General features: G+C 42.3%; 1 protein-coding gene across 1 annotated transcript; it reads right to left on the reverse strand.

The window, feature by feature from the left end:
• Nucleotides 1-13,774: 13,774 nt before the first annotated feature.
• Nucleotides 13,775-14,512, reverse strand: LOC132650615 (zinc finger protein 436-like; the record flags this gene model as incomplete). Its single annotated transcript, XM_060375962.1, has 1 exon — nt 13,775-14,512. A coding segment is annotated over one exon (738 nt), but the record flags the coding sequence as incomplete, so codon positions are not given.
• Between the last annotated feature and the right edge of the window lie 367 nt (nt 14,513-14,879).

Genomic DNA, 14,879 nt, shown 5'->3' on the forward strand with positions numbered 1-14,879 from the left:
AGGATAAAACAAATTTTGTAGTAAGATCAGAGCCCTTTAAAATGTCAAAAAGTGTGGATAGGTCCTGTGTGGAAATGGGAATCCATGTCTGCATCCAATTAATCTCTCAGTTATTGGAATTGAATTAGGGAATTGAGTAAGAATCTTGAAAATATAACTGTGGCTTCATTAGGGAGACCCCCCTCAAGAAACAATGTGGATCCCAAGATCTTAAAAGGGGAGAGAGTGTCTGAATTTTTTCAGGGTCCACCTTAAAGTTACTGTCTTTAAGAATAGTAAGACACTTAGTCATCAAGTCTTGCAACCCGGCAGGGCTGGAACTCCCCCAAATAATATCATCAATATAGATATAAAATAAGGCATCTGTTTGATTTATTAAAGGAGTAAAAAAGTGCAGCATATAATATTGGCACATAGCAGGATTATTGTCCATGCCCTGAGGCAACACTGTCCACTCAAACCTCTTATCTGGCCCCTGAAAATTTATTGAGGGTAATGAAAAGTCAAACTTTTCTGTATCCTTGGGATAAAGAAGAAACAATTCTTAATATCAATTCCAGTCAAATGGAGACCACAAGGAATGGCAGGTGTCCAGAGCAATCCCCTTTGAGAAGTCCCAAAGGATAGCATCCTCCCATTAATCTTTCTTAGATCATGAAAAGTCTCCAAGAGCCTTTGACTTTTTTTTAATCACAAAAACAGGTGAATTTCAAGGGCTAATAGAGGGCCTTATATGTCCCACATCGAGTTGCTGTTTCATTATCTTAGCAAAAGGTAGAGGCCACTGCTCAACCCAGACTGGGTCCCCAGGTGTCCATCAGATTTTTGTGACTGAAGGGCGAGCAGTGGCCTTTAGAATTGGGGGTGAATCTGAGAATGTTTGTTTCTTAATTGCTCAAAATAAGGATCATCCCATTAGTTAGAATGGACATTTCATCACTGCTCAAATTGCTGTTCATATTCCTCATGGTCTAATATGTCTTGGTAGAGGGCCTTATGATCAGTGGTAATATAGGCCTCGGCTTCACCAAGAACATCCTGTCCCAAAAGGTTGGGAGTAAGACCAGGGACCACAAGGGGGAGCACTTCTCCTTGGTTCCCATCAGGATCCACCCAAGGCCACCAGCTGGCAGTCTCCTATGACTTGGTTGTCCACCCACACCCATTAGGGAGGGGCCAGGAACCAGCTGCCAGGAGTGAGGGGCCTCTTACTTTCTTCTCACAGTACGGTCTGCCCCCACATCAATTAGGAACTGAAAGCTCCTGTCCCCAATTGTGAGTGTCATTTTAGGTCTCATACCAGGGACCAGGGTGACAGTCCAATGAACTTTGTTCCCTCTCTTCCCCTTATTTAATGGGGGTGGGGATGGCCCCCGAGAAGAGTGTAAAGGTTCAGCTTTAAGGTTAAATCGGGATCTATAATCCTTTTTGCATTTGGGACAGGGATTTCCTGGTAATGTGCCTGTTGTGCTGGCACCAGGAGCATTTTGAGACCTGTTGGGGCATTCTTATTTAAAATGGCCGTTGTGTCCACAGCCAAAGCATGTCTGCCCCTGAGTCCTAGTGACCTACTGAAGGGTGTTGACTAAGGCAGTCACTTCCTCCTGGCATGGCAGTAGCCATTGCCCTGGCCTGAAAGGAGGTGGTCTCTACATCTTTAGTGGTGACAATCCACTTACCCATCCCCATATTACACATCCTCGCACAGGCCAGCTTGTGATCTGAATTCATACCATCCCACACTAGCGACTTAACAAACTGATCATGAAACTCCCCCGGGGAAACTTTCTCCTCAGACTTTTATCTACCCAGTCTAAGAAGGAAGGGAGGTCCTCTTAGGCCTTTTGTATAATTACTGAAACAGGAGATTCTGTAGGCCCCTCATCTAGCTTTCTTTAGGCTGCCAAGCCTGCTGCTCTAATCTGCTCCTGATATAAAGGGCTGGGAGAACAGCCTGCTGGAGGCCTGTGGAATACTGGTCAGCTGTGCCAGAAAGCATTCCATAAGTTATTGGCATCTGGGGGTTAGCTCATTGATTGCATTCCCACTGGACCCTGCATTACTCCTTGTAAAGGGCCAACCATTTAAGGAAGGCCAGCTCAGAAAGGACAGTCTTGGTAAGGTCCATCCAGTCTCATGTAGTGCATGACTGATGCACCAGCCCCTTAAGAATGGTCTCAGCCCAAGGTGAATTGGCCCCATCCTCCGCCACTGTGGAGTTCCTTGAGGTCTAGAGCCCCCTAAGGATCCCAGTCAGGGGGACCAGCCGCCCCAGGAATGGTGGTGACAGGGAAAGTTCCACGGGTCTCTCTGAATATGGAGGGGGTGTAGATGAGTCAGGGAAGGGGTAGTAAGCGAGCCCTGTTTCAGTGGCACAGCCGGAGGGGTAGGGGCTGGCCAGGCAGCATTCTTAAATGGATCTAAAGAAGGATACATGTTCTGTCTCTGAGGAATAGGCTCATCATCTGACTTAATGCTGGTTTTGGCCCCAGCACCTTCTTCTTTTTGGGGGAGCCAGGTCCTCCTCAGCCCCACTTTCCTGTCTCCTACATGTATCCTTATGTTCTTTGGGCAGTTTTGGATGGAAGCAGCACTTAAGGGTTGTGACCAGGGGAATGACTCCCAGAGGGGGATATTCCCTTCCCAAACCTGTGATCTGTTGACCAGGGTTTCTACTTTGTCCCAGGTGTCCAGTCAAACAGGGTGCCCTCATCCTGCAGCCATAGAGCAACCTTTATAACATACTTCCATACTTGAAGGGCTTGAGTATCAAGCAGATTGAAAACCCTACTTTTAAGCAAAATTTGTAGGGATTCCAGAGAACTGCCCCATATTCAATGGGGGTACACTCACTGGCAGACCAGTTGGCCTGTCAGCATTCTCCCCTGGAGCAGAATACTCACAGGGGGCAACAGTATGCCAGGTCAATATCTGACAGGTGGAGCTGGGAGGAGGGTGGCCAGTCCAGCTGGATGCCCTCCGTGGCTGAGCGGGATGATGAGTGTTGATGACCCGAACCTCCCCAGATGACCCAAGGAATAAAACACCACCGAGCTAGGAGATCTGCAGAAGCAGGAACTCAGTTTATTGAATTAAGTGGTCCCTTTTAAAGGTTTGAGTCAAGGGGCAGGGTTAAGGAAGTGAGGTAGAGTCGAGGTTAACTGGTGCAAGGAGAGGTGGGCCAGCAACAAAACTCCATGTAACAATTACCAGGCAAGGTTAATTTTAAGTGACTCAGGATATGCTGAGTCACTTTTTTCCAGAAGTGGCACCTCTTTAATCAGAAGCTAAAGACAGTTCTCCAAACTCAAGCCAGGCTCAGGTAGATGCAGCAGGCCTTATCAGGCTCAACATAAATATACCTCAATTTCTAAATCCATTCCTCAGTTATGGGACATCTATGTTGGTTCTGGATTCTGGGTATCATGAAAAAAGCTGGTATGAGTATAGTTGAGCAAATATCCTTTTTGTATGCTTGAGCAGCTTCTGAATATATGCCCAGAGGTTCTATAGCTTAATCTTGAAGAAACACTATTCATAATTTTTTGAGAAAGCACCAGATTAATTACCAAAGTGGTTGTACAAGTTTACATTCCCACCAGCAATGAAGAGGGTTCCCTTTTCTCCACATCCAGTCCAGCTTGTGTTGCAGATGATGTGAGTACACATGAATGACCCTAAAAATTTAACCAAGGAACTCTACAGATGCTAAACATCTTCAGCAAAGTGGCTGGATAAAAAATTTAAAAAAAGCCATCCTAGGGAAATAACACCTCTTCACAATTGCTACAAATAACATAATGTACCTTGGTGTGACTCTAATCATGCAAATAAGAGACTTGTATAAAAAAAAACTTCAAGGAAGATATCAGAGGATGGAAAGATCTCCCATTCTCCAAGATTGATAGGATTAACATAGTAAAAATGGCCACTCTACCAAAATAAATCTGCAGACTCAATGCAATTCCAATCAAAATACCAACACAACTCTCTACAGACCTTGAAAGAACAATTCTCAATTTCATGTGGATAAACCAAAAACCCAGAATTGATAAAAACAGGTATGTACAATAAAAGATTTTCTTAAGGTAACTTCATCTCAGATTTCAAGTAGTACTATAGAGCAACAGTAATAAAAAGTGGCATGGTACTGGCACCTGTACTTTAAATCTTAAAGGGGTGTGCATCTACTCATTAATAAGTTTTATTAAATCATATTAATAAGCTGAGGGGAAAAACACATATAGGGGAATCACCTGCTGTCTCAGATTCCAACCCAGCTTGAGGGTGTCCAGTCAGCCAATGCTACTTTGGGCTATGGTTTCTGCTCATCAACCTTAAAGCATCCCTGGCTTTACTATTAAAAGTGTACTTTTCTTAACTTTAAATTATTCTCTAAGGTTTTGTACATCGCAGACATTAGCAAAAACATCTTCCCCAACCTTGTTAAACAATCTTTTTCCAAATTCTTTCTAAGTATAATGGTTATTGCTAAAAACCTACAACTATGGTCCCTTTTAAGAGCAGTGGTTAATTCATTAATTTGCTTAGCTTGATCTATGAAAAGAGATCAAGCATTGTTAAAAATAAATGCCAGTGATACTGCCCAGTGAGGGGGCTAGAAGCATCATTACAGTTTTCATACAACTCATGTTATGAGGAATATGGGCATCATAACAGCATCAAACAGAATTATGTTTCACAACAGCCCAAAGTCCTCAGTATAAGCAGTTCTTGGGATTATGCTTCTCCAAGACAAACTCATCATGACTATGCTAACAGGGGAGCCAAATTCCATGAGTACTACAGATGTTTTGCTGTTGCTCCTGCATGGCTCTCAACAGGACCAGGTAGCCAAAATAGTTTGCCTATATATGGGGAAGGAGGGAATGAGGTTAGCTCAGGCCCTGGGAAGAATTCAGGGTATTGGGTGCGCTATGCCAGCCTGGAGGACCATATAACATGGAAGGACTGAGGGATTGCTAAGAGAAAATTAGCAGCTATGTCTGTTTTGATATCTTAAATATGAACCTCTGCCATTTGTTCCAGGTATGAAACCTACATCTATGGAAATACAAACTTCAGAGAGAGCAGTATGGTCTCCATTAGGTAATGATTTAAAAAGAATGAGCTGACAAGGAAGAAAGGTGACAAAGACAAAGATATATCTTTCTTTATATCTTTTTTTCTATTCTTTGAGGGAGGGTGGGTACCCAGACTGGACTCAAATTTTTGCTGTCAAGTTTTGTTCTTCTAATTCATTTTAGTTTTTCAAAACTTATTCATTATATATCCCTATTAAAGGTCACTCCCTCAACTCCTACTCGTCCCACCCTCCCTCCATCTTCCCCCTATCCGCTTCCCCTAGTCCATTCAGAAGAGGAGTTCCCCTCCTCTGCCATCCACCCATACATTATCGGAACACTACTCATCTATTAAAAACAGGGAAATAAAATTTCTGCTCTTATTTTTTCTCCATAGGCCACTGTGCTCACCTCAGAAGATTTCATACCATGAAGCTTGCCTGCAACCTTACTGTGAACTAAACACTAGGTATAACTCTTTTTAAAGAGTCTCACCCTAAAGACACTGTTTGATTTACCATCTCACATTCAAAAACATGTGAAATTTGAAATGCTATAAAGTCTGAAATATTTTATCACAAGCATTTCAGAGACGTGATTCTCTTGCTGCCTGGAGGGCTGTTTCCCACCAGCCCAGGAAGGCAGGGAGGGCAGAAGATGAGGTATAAAGGTTGGAAAGCCTGCAAGCATAAGAGTGATCAGCCACTCTGGGAACCACCTCAGAAAGTAAGTTCAACTTTAATTCCAGAAAACAGAAGCTTATACCCCTTGGGGAGTGACTGGGATGTTCCAAGCATAGGTGTAGATTACTGTTTAATACTAGGCAATTCAAGGATGCTCGATTTGCATTAAACAGCACATTCCTATCATATCAACAAGAAGAACAAGAACACAGAACCAAATTATCCTATATTTGAAGGGAGGGGAGAGTTATCAGGGATCTGTGTCAAAGGCCATGTATCAAATTTGGTTGGTGGCATCTATGTCTAAAGACACTCTCCAGATGAAGTCAGGCAGAGAAAACTCACCCTTGCCATGGTTATACAACCAGACCAGCAGGAGGGTCATCCAAGGAAGAGAAAGCCTCCTTCCTCACATCTCAAAATTCAGTCTGGGTTGTGATGGTTTTCAATAGAACCCCTGGAACAGTAGGTATGTGTACACAAAGAAACTTCTACAGGCTACCACTGTTGTGTTACTTTCAAAGAACTTTCTCACTGGTATTAGTTTACCATTACCTACATATTCATCCACTGGACTAAACTTTCCTTGTCTAAAGTGAGGCAATTGAAAACAGTAAATGCTGAGAATCAGGTTTATCAATAAGTCTTTCCTAAACACATTTTATAATACTTTTGCATGTAATTTATATTTACCATTCATTGTATGCTTTTAAAAAATAAGTTTATTTACTTCATATTCCAATCATAATCCCCCCTCCCTTCTCTTCCCCACTCCTATTTTTCCTATTTCCCCTTCCCCTTCAGAAAGGGGAGGTCATTTCCATTGACTTAGTTTTTCACTTTTGTTGGATCTCAGTGGACCAAAGAACAAAAAGGCCTTTCCACATTGCTTATAGTTACAGAATTGCTCTCCAGTAAGGATACTTTTATGATGATAATGACTCTAGATTTGTGCAAGGCCTCACCATTTTAACACATTCATAAGTTTTCTCTCCAGTATGAATCATTCCATGATGATGAAGATTACACAAATGTGGAATGGTTTCACCATGTTAAAAGCACTCACAGGAATTCTATCCATTAGGCAAAAGTTTTGTTGTTTTTTTTTTTTTTTTTTACATTGGTTACAGTCAGACAGCTTCTTTCCAGTATGTGTTCTTTTATGTATTAGGAGATGTTATGTGCAAAGGCTTTGCCACATAGTTGTATTCATATGGTTTCCCTCCAGAATGTGTTGTTGTCTTAGGAGATGACTATTACATGCAAAGGCTTTATCATACTAATTACCCTCACAAGGCTTCTCTTCACTGTGTGTTTTTTCATGTTTTTGGAGACTACTCTGTTGTGCAAGGGCTTTATCATGTTCATTATATTTATAAGTTTTTTTTCTAGTATGTGTTTTTTTTTTTTCAATGCAGTTTATTCAGGAACCTTGAACAATCATCTGACCCTGGGTAAAGCCAGCCCACTTTAAATAGCCTCTGGGTAGCCAACCTCAACATGCCACGTGGGCAATGCAGATAGGTCTACATAGATGGAAGCAAGCCAGATCCTCGGCCTTAGCCAAATGTGGAGTTGTTCGTGACAGAGAGCACTCACCATCGGGAAAGTGGAAGGCAGAAACAAGCTCAATCTTTCAGGAGCGGCATTACGCAGCTCTCTACAGTTCCCCCTTTTTGTTTTAGATGCATCAGGCAAGAGTAGAGGTCTGATCTCTGATATTAGAAATAAATTGGGACTTTGTACTGATGTTCATTTAGGTGTCATCCACCCAAAGAGCATCAGACCCGTCCGATACATTTTTCTCAGAGGCGGGACCTGGGGCATCAACCTGCATGCAATCAGACATACTCTTCTCTGGGTCCAAAGCGGCTGACCCTGAGTGCAGTGCTTAGCCTTGCATCCTGAGCATAACATTTTGGCTTTTTATGGTAGCCAACCATGCTTGGGGAGACTGTCCTGCTTCAATGGCTGTAAAGGCCTGAATGGTCATGGCTGCATTACACTGTTGTGAGACTCTAATCTTGCATATATACCACAGGCAAACCAAGGTGACCAACACCAGAAGGCCTGCTAACGCTCCCATGCCCGCCCATTCCTTCAGATGATTCATGGCTGCAGCAATCCATGATGATAATCCTGTGGCTAGTCCTGCGTCCACTCTGGTAGAATTTACCATGACAATGGCCACTCTCAGCTGCTCCATCGTAGTATCGAATTCTCCAGTCCAATTACCTAAAATATAGCTAGACAATTGTTTAGACAGATTTGCAACACAGGAAAAATTCTCATGTTGTATGCTAGTGACTCACAGTCCAGCATACTTTCATTGACAGCCAAGTTGAGCGATTTGCCATAGGGTATCAATTTGCTCCTGCACGAGGTCAATCCTCTGATTGAACACCATCAAGCCTACTTTTAGTTGAGCATTAATTCCTTTTTGTACATCTAAGGCATGAGCTACATTGGATAAAAGGTTATTCAGGGTCTGAGTAGTCTGCCCAGTATGACTTATGGCTAATGCCCGGTGGTAGCTCCAACAGCCGACAATGAGATGGCAGTAACAACGGCAGCTGTAATTCCAAGATCCCTTTTCTGTCTGAAGAGAGTCATAGCGTGAGGGGCATCAACGGGCACAGGCACCCAGCGAGGCATGCGAGTAACCAGAGCATACCTAAATTTACTAGCATTCCAGCATTGGGCAAAAAAGCAAATATCATTACCATGATTACTTGGCTCTATCTGGCTAATAATGAATAAAAATGGGGGATATAAACAAACAGGTGTGGGCTTATAGGAAGTATTATGAGAAGCCTTAACCCCCTCGTTGGAACATCCTGCATCAGTTCTAGAACTAGCAGTGGTGGTGTCTGAGGTCTGAGTTGGTTCAGGAGACCATTGCCCCCAGGGGCGAGATGTGCTCCATGTAAATTGACTAACTCCATGTTTTCCTCCACTTTTGAAAGTCATTTAAGGTTCTTAAATTATTTTTCCCCTTTTTTAAAATTTTTTATCAATTACACTTTATTCATTCTGTATCCCCCCATAAGCCCCTCCCTCCCCTCCGAATACCAACCTCCCTCCTCCCTCTGCATGCATGCCACTCCCCAAGTCCACTAATAGGGGAGGTTCTCCTCTCCTTTCTGATCTTACTCCATCAGTTCACATCAAAAGTGGCTGCATTGTCCTCTACTATGGCCTGGTAAGGCTGCTCCCCCTCAGGAGGAGGTGACTGAAGAGCAGGCCAGTCAGTTCATGTCAGAGGCAGTCCCTCTTCACATTACTATGTAACCCAATTGGACTCTGAACTGCCCTGGGCTACATCTGTGCAGGGGTTCTGGGTTATATCTATGAATAGTCCTTGGTTGGAGTATGAGTCTCTGGGAATTTCCCTGTGTTCAAATTTTCTTGTTCTGTTGCTCTCCTTGTGGAGACCCTGTCCTCTCCAGCTCTTACTATTTCCGAGTTCTTACCTAAAATTCCATTCACTCTGCCCAACAGTTGCCCATCAGGCTTAGCATCTGCTTTGATACAATGGAATATTACTCAGCAATGAAAAATAAGGAAATCATGAAATTTGCAGGTAAATGGTGGGATCTGGAAAGGATCATCCTGAGTGAGTTGTCCCAGAAGCAAAAAGACACACGTGGTATATACTCACTCATATAGACATACAACATAGGACAAACCCACTAAAACCTGTGCATCTAAAGAAACTAAGCAAGAGAGAGGACCCTAACTAAAATGTCCAACCCCCATCCGGAAAGGCAAAGAGGATGGACATCAGAAGAAGAAGAAAACAGGAAACAACCTAGGAACCTACCACAGAGGGCCTCTGAAAGCCTCTGCCCTTCAGACTATCAAAGCAGATGCTGAGCCTGATGGGCAACTGTTGGGCAGAGTGAATGGAATTTTAGGTAAGAACTGGGAAATAGTAAGAGATGGAGAGGACAGGGTCTCCACAAGGAGAGCAACAGAACAAGAAAATTTGAACACAGGGAACTTCCCAGAGACTCATACTCCAAACAAGGACTATTCATGGAGATAACCCAGAACCCCTGCACAGATGTAGCCCAGGGCAGTTCAGAGTCCAATTGGGTTACATAGTAATGGGAAGAGGGACTGCCTCTGACATAATCTGATTGGCCTGCTCATTGATCACCTCCCTCTTTGGGGGAGCAGCCTTACCAGGCCATAGTAGAGGACAATGCAGCCACTTTTGATGTGAACTGACAGACTAAGATCATAAAGGAGAGGAGAACCTCCCCTATTAGTGGACTTGGGGAGTGGCATGCAAGCAGAGGGAGGAGGGAGGGTGGGATTGGAAGGGGAGGAGGGAGGGGCTTATGGGGGGATGCAGAATGAATAAAGTGTAATTGATGAAAAATTTTAAAAAAAAGGGAAAAAAATAATTTAAGAACCTTAAATGACTTTCAAAAGTGGAGGAAAACATGGAGTTAGTCAATTTACATGGAGCACGTCTCTCCCCTGGGGGCAATGGTCTCCTGAACCTACTCAGACCTCGGACACCACCACTGCTAGTTCTAGAACTGACGCAGGATGTTCCAACGAGGGGGTTAAGGTTTCTCATAATATTTCCTATAAGCCCACACCTGTTTGTCTATATCCCCCATTTTTATTCAGTATTAGCCAGATAGAGCCAAGTAATTGTGGTAATGATACTTGCTTTTTTGCCCAATGCTGGAATGCTAGTAAATTTAGGTATGCCCTGGTTGCTCGCATGCCTCACTGGGTGCCTGTGCCCATTGATGCCCCTCACGCTATGACTCTCTTCAGACAGAAAAGGGATCTTGGCACTACAGCCATCATTGTTACTTCCATCTCATTGGCGGCTGTTAGAGCTACCACCAGGGCATTAGCCATGAGTCATACTGGGCAGACTGCTCAGACCCTGAACAATCATTTAGCCAATGTAGCTCATGCCTTAGTTGTACATAAAGGAATTAATGCTCAACTAAAAGGAAGCTTGATTGTGGTCAATCAAAGGATTGACCTCTTGCAGGAGCAAATTAATACCCTATGGCAAATCGCTCAACCTGGGTGTCAATGAAAGTATGCTGGACTTTGTGTCACTAGCATACAACATGAGAATTTTTCCTGCGCTGCAAATCTGTCTAAACAATTGTCTAGCTATATTTTAGGTAATTGGACTGGAGAATTCGATACTACGATGGAGCAGCTGAGAGTGGCCATTGTCATGGTAAATTCTACCAGAGTGGACGCAGGACTAGCCACAGGATTATCATCATGGATTGCTGCAGCCATGAATCATCTGAAGGAATGGGCGGGCATGGGAGCATTAGCAGGCCTTCTGGTGTTGGTCTCCTTGGTTTGCCTGTGATATATATGCAAGATTAGAGTCTCACAACAGTGTGATGCAGCCATGATCATTCAGGCCTTTACAGCCATTGAAGCAGGACTGTCTCCCCAAGCATGGTTGGATACCATAAAAAGCCAAAATGTTACGCTCAGAATGCGAGGCTAAGCACTGCACTCAGGGTCAGCCGCTTTGGACCCAGAGAAGAGCATGTCTGATTGCATGCAGTTTGATGCCCCAGGTCCCGCCTCTGAGAAAAAGGTATCGGACGGGTCTGATGCTCTTTGGGTGGATGACACCTAAATGAACATCGGTACAAAGTCCCAATTTATATCTAATATCAGAGATCAGACCTCTACTCTTGCCTGATGCCTCCAAAACAAAAAGGGGGAACTGTAGAGAGCTGCATAATGCCGCGCCTTAAAGATGGAGCTGGTTTCTGCCTTCCACCTTCCCAATGGTGAGTGCTATCTGTCACAAACAACTCCATATTTGGCTAAGGCTGAGGATCTGGCTTGCTTCCATGTATGTGGAAAAATCTGCATTGCCCACATGGCATCCTGGGGTTGGCTACCCAGAGGCTATTTAAGCTGTGGGCTGGCTTTCCCCAGGCTCAGAAGATTGTTCAAGGTTCCTGAATAAACTATATTGAGAAGAAAAAAAAAATGTTTTTCTAATTCATTTTTATTTTATTAATCATTGTTATTTTTTCACAATTTATTCATTATATATCCCTATTAAAGGCTACTCCCTCACCCACCCTCCTTCCCTCTTTCCCCCAATCCCTTTTTCCTAGTCCACTGAAAAGAGGAGTTCCCCTCCTCTGCCATCCACCCATATCTTATCGGAATACTACTCAGCTATTAAAAACAAGGAAATAAAATTTCTGCTCTTATTTCTTCTCCATAGGCCACTGTGCTCACCTCAGAAGATTCCATACACTGAAACTTGTCTGCAACATTACTGTGAAATAAACACTAGGTATAACTCATTTTATAGAGTCCCACCCTCAAGGCACTGGTTGAATGGCCATCTCACATCTAGAAACATGTGAAATATGAAATGCTTTGGAATGCGAAACACTTGATCACAAGCGTTTCAGAGAAAGTGGTTCTCCTCCTGCCTGGAGGGCTGTTTCCAACCAGCCCAGGAAGGCAGGAGGGGCAGAAGATGAGGTGTAAATCTTGGAAGACCAGCAAGCATGACAGTGATCACACACTCTGGGAACCACCTCAGAAAATAAGTTCAACTTTAATTCCAGAAAACAAAGGCTATCTACACCTTGGGTAGTCACTGGGATGCTCCAAGGATAGATGTCAATAATTGTTTAAAACTAGGCACTTCAAGGATGTTTGATTTTCATTAAACAGCACATCCTTATCATATGAACAAGAACACAGAACCTAATTATCCTATATTTGAAGGGAGGGGAGAGTTATGAGGGATCTGTGTCAAAGGCCATCTATCAAATTTGATTGGTGGTGTCTATGTCTAAAGATACTGTCCATATGAAGTCAGGCAGAGAAAACTCACCCTTTACATGGTTACACATCTAATCCAGAAACAGGGTCATACATGGAAAAGAAAGCCTCCTTCCTCATACCTCAAAATTCAGTCTGGGTTGTGATGTTTTTCAGTAGTACCACTGGAGCAATAGGTATGTGTACACAAAGAAACTTCTACAGGCTACCACTGTTGTGTTACTCTCAGAGAACTTCTTGGCTGGTGTTATTCACCATTCCCTACATATTCACCCACTGAACTAAACTTTTCTTGTCTAAAGTGAGGCAATTGAAAACAGTAAATGTTGAGAATCAGGTTTATCAATAAGTCTTTCCTAAAAAAAATTTATAATACTTTTGAATGTAATTGATATTGACCATTCATTGTATTCTTTCTAAAAATAAGATTATTTACTTTACATTCCAATCATAATCTCCCCTCCCTTTGCCCCCATTAATACCCTCCATTCCTTTTGCCCCTATTCCCTTTACCCTTCCCATTCAGAAAAGGGAGGTCATTTCCATTGAGCTAGTTTTTCAGTTCTGTTGGATCTCATTGGACCAAAGAACACAGAGGCCTTTCCATATTGCTTTTAGTCACAGAATTCCTCTCCAGTAAGGATACTTTGATGATGATTATGATGATGATGATGATGATGATGATGATGATGATGACTCTAGATATGTGCAAGGCCTCACCAGTTTAACACATTCATAAGTTCTCTCCGGTATGAATCCTTTCAAGATGATGAAGATTATACAAATATGACATGGTTTCACCATGTTAAAAGCACTCGTAGGCTTTCTGTCCATTAGGATTTCTTTCATGAGTGTGAAGATGATTCTGAAGTGCAAAAGTTTATTCACATTGGATGCAGTCAGACAGCTTCTTTCGAGTATGTGTTCTTTTATGTATTAGGAGATGTTATATGCAAAGGCTTTGCCACACAGTTAATTCATATGGTTTCCCTCCAGAATGTGTTGTTGTCTTAGGAGATGACTGTTACATGCAAAGGCTTAATCACACTAATTATCCTCACCAGGCTTGTCTCCACTGTGTGTTTCTTCATGTTTTCAGAGACTACTCTGCTTTGCAAAGGATTTATCACGTTGGGTATATTCATAAGGTTTCTTTCCAGTATGTGTTCTTTTATGTCTTCTGAGATGACTGTATCGTGCAAAGGCTTTACCACACTGGTTACATTCACAAGGTTTCTCTCCAGTGTGTGTTCTTTTATGGCTTAAGAGAGTACTGTTTTGTGTAAAGGCTTTACCACACTTGTCACATTCATAAGGTTTCTCTCCAGTGTGAATTATTTTATGTCTTATGAGATGACTGTTTTGTGCAAAGGATTTACCACACTGGTTACATTCATAAGGTTTCTCTCCAGTGTGTGTTCTTTTATGTCTTAAGAGAGTACTGTTTTCTGCAAAGACTTTGCCACACTCATTACATTCATAAGTTTTCTCTCCAGTGTGTGTTCTTTTATGGCTTAAGAGAGTATTGTTTTCTGCAAAGGCTTTACCACACTCATTACATTCATAAGGTTTCTCTCTAGTGTGTGTTCTTTTATGGCTTATGAGATGACTGTTTTGTGCAAAGGCTTTACCACACTCATTACATTCATAAGGTTTATCTCCAGTGTGTGTTTTTTTATGGCTTAAGAGAGTACTGTTTTCTGCAAAGGCTTTGCCACACTCATTACATTCATAAGGTTTCTCTCCAGTGTGTGTTCTTTTATGGCTTATGAGATGACTGTTTTGTGCAAAGGCTTTACCACATTGGTTACATTCATGAGGTTTCTCTCCAGTATGTGTTATTTTATGCCTTATGAGCTGACTGCTTTTTGCAAAGGCTTTACCACATTGATTACATTTGTAAGGCTTCTCTCCAGTGTGTTTTCTTTTATGCCATAGGAGAACAGTGATATAGGGGAATGCTTTACCACATAGAGGGCATTTAAAGGGTTTCTCTCCAGTATGACTGCTTTCATGCTTGCAAAGAAAATTGGCACATGTGAAAGATTTACCACAGTCATTTTATTACACTAATAAATATATTTATCTATATGAATTAATTTCATAATTTGGTCTAATGGTAAAGAAGAATCGAATTTTAAAATTTTATCACTTTATTCATGTTCCGGTATTCCCCTTCATTATGGGTATTTTTGAAGATCCCTGTGATGGTAAGAGCATTTGTTATGTGGATAACTTTTATAGCATCATTTTTCTATAAGAGGTTTTCTCCTATATATGAAGAGTATTGTAA

This window comes from Meriones unguiculatus, assembly GCF_030254825.1.
Source record: "Meriones unguiculatus strain TT.TT164.6M chromosome 13 unlocalized genomic scaffold, Bangor_MerUng_6.1 Chr13_unordered_Scaffold_28, whole genome shotgun sequence".
NCBI lineage: Eukaryota > Metazoa > Chordata > Mammalia > Rodentia > Muridae > Meriones > Meriones unguiculatus.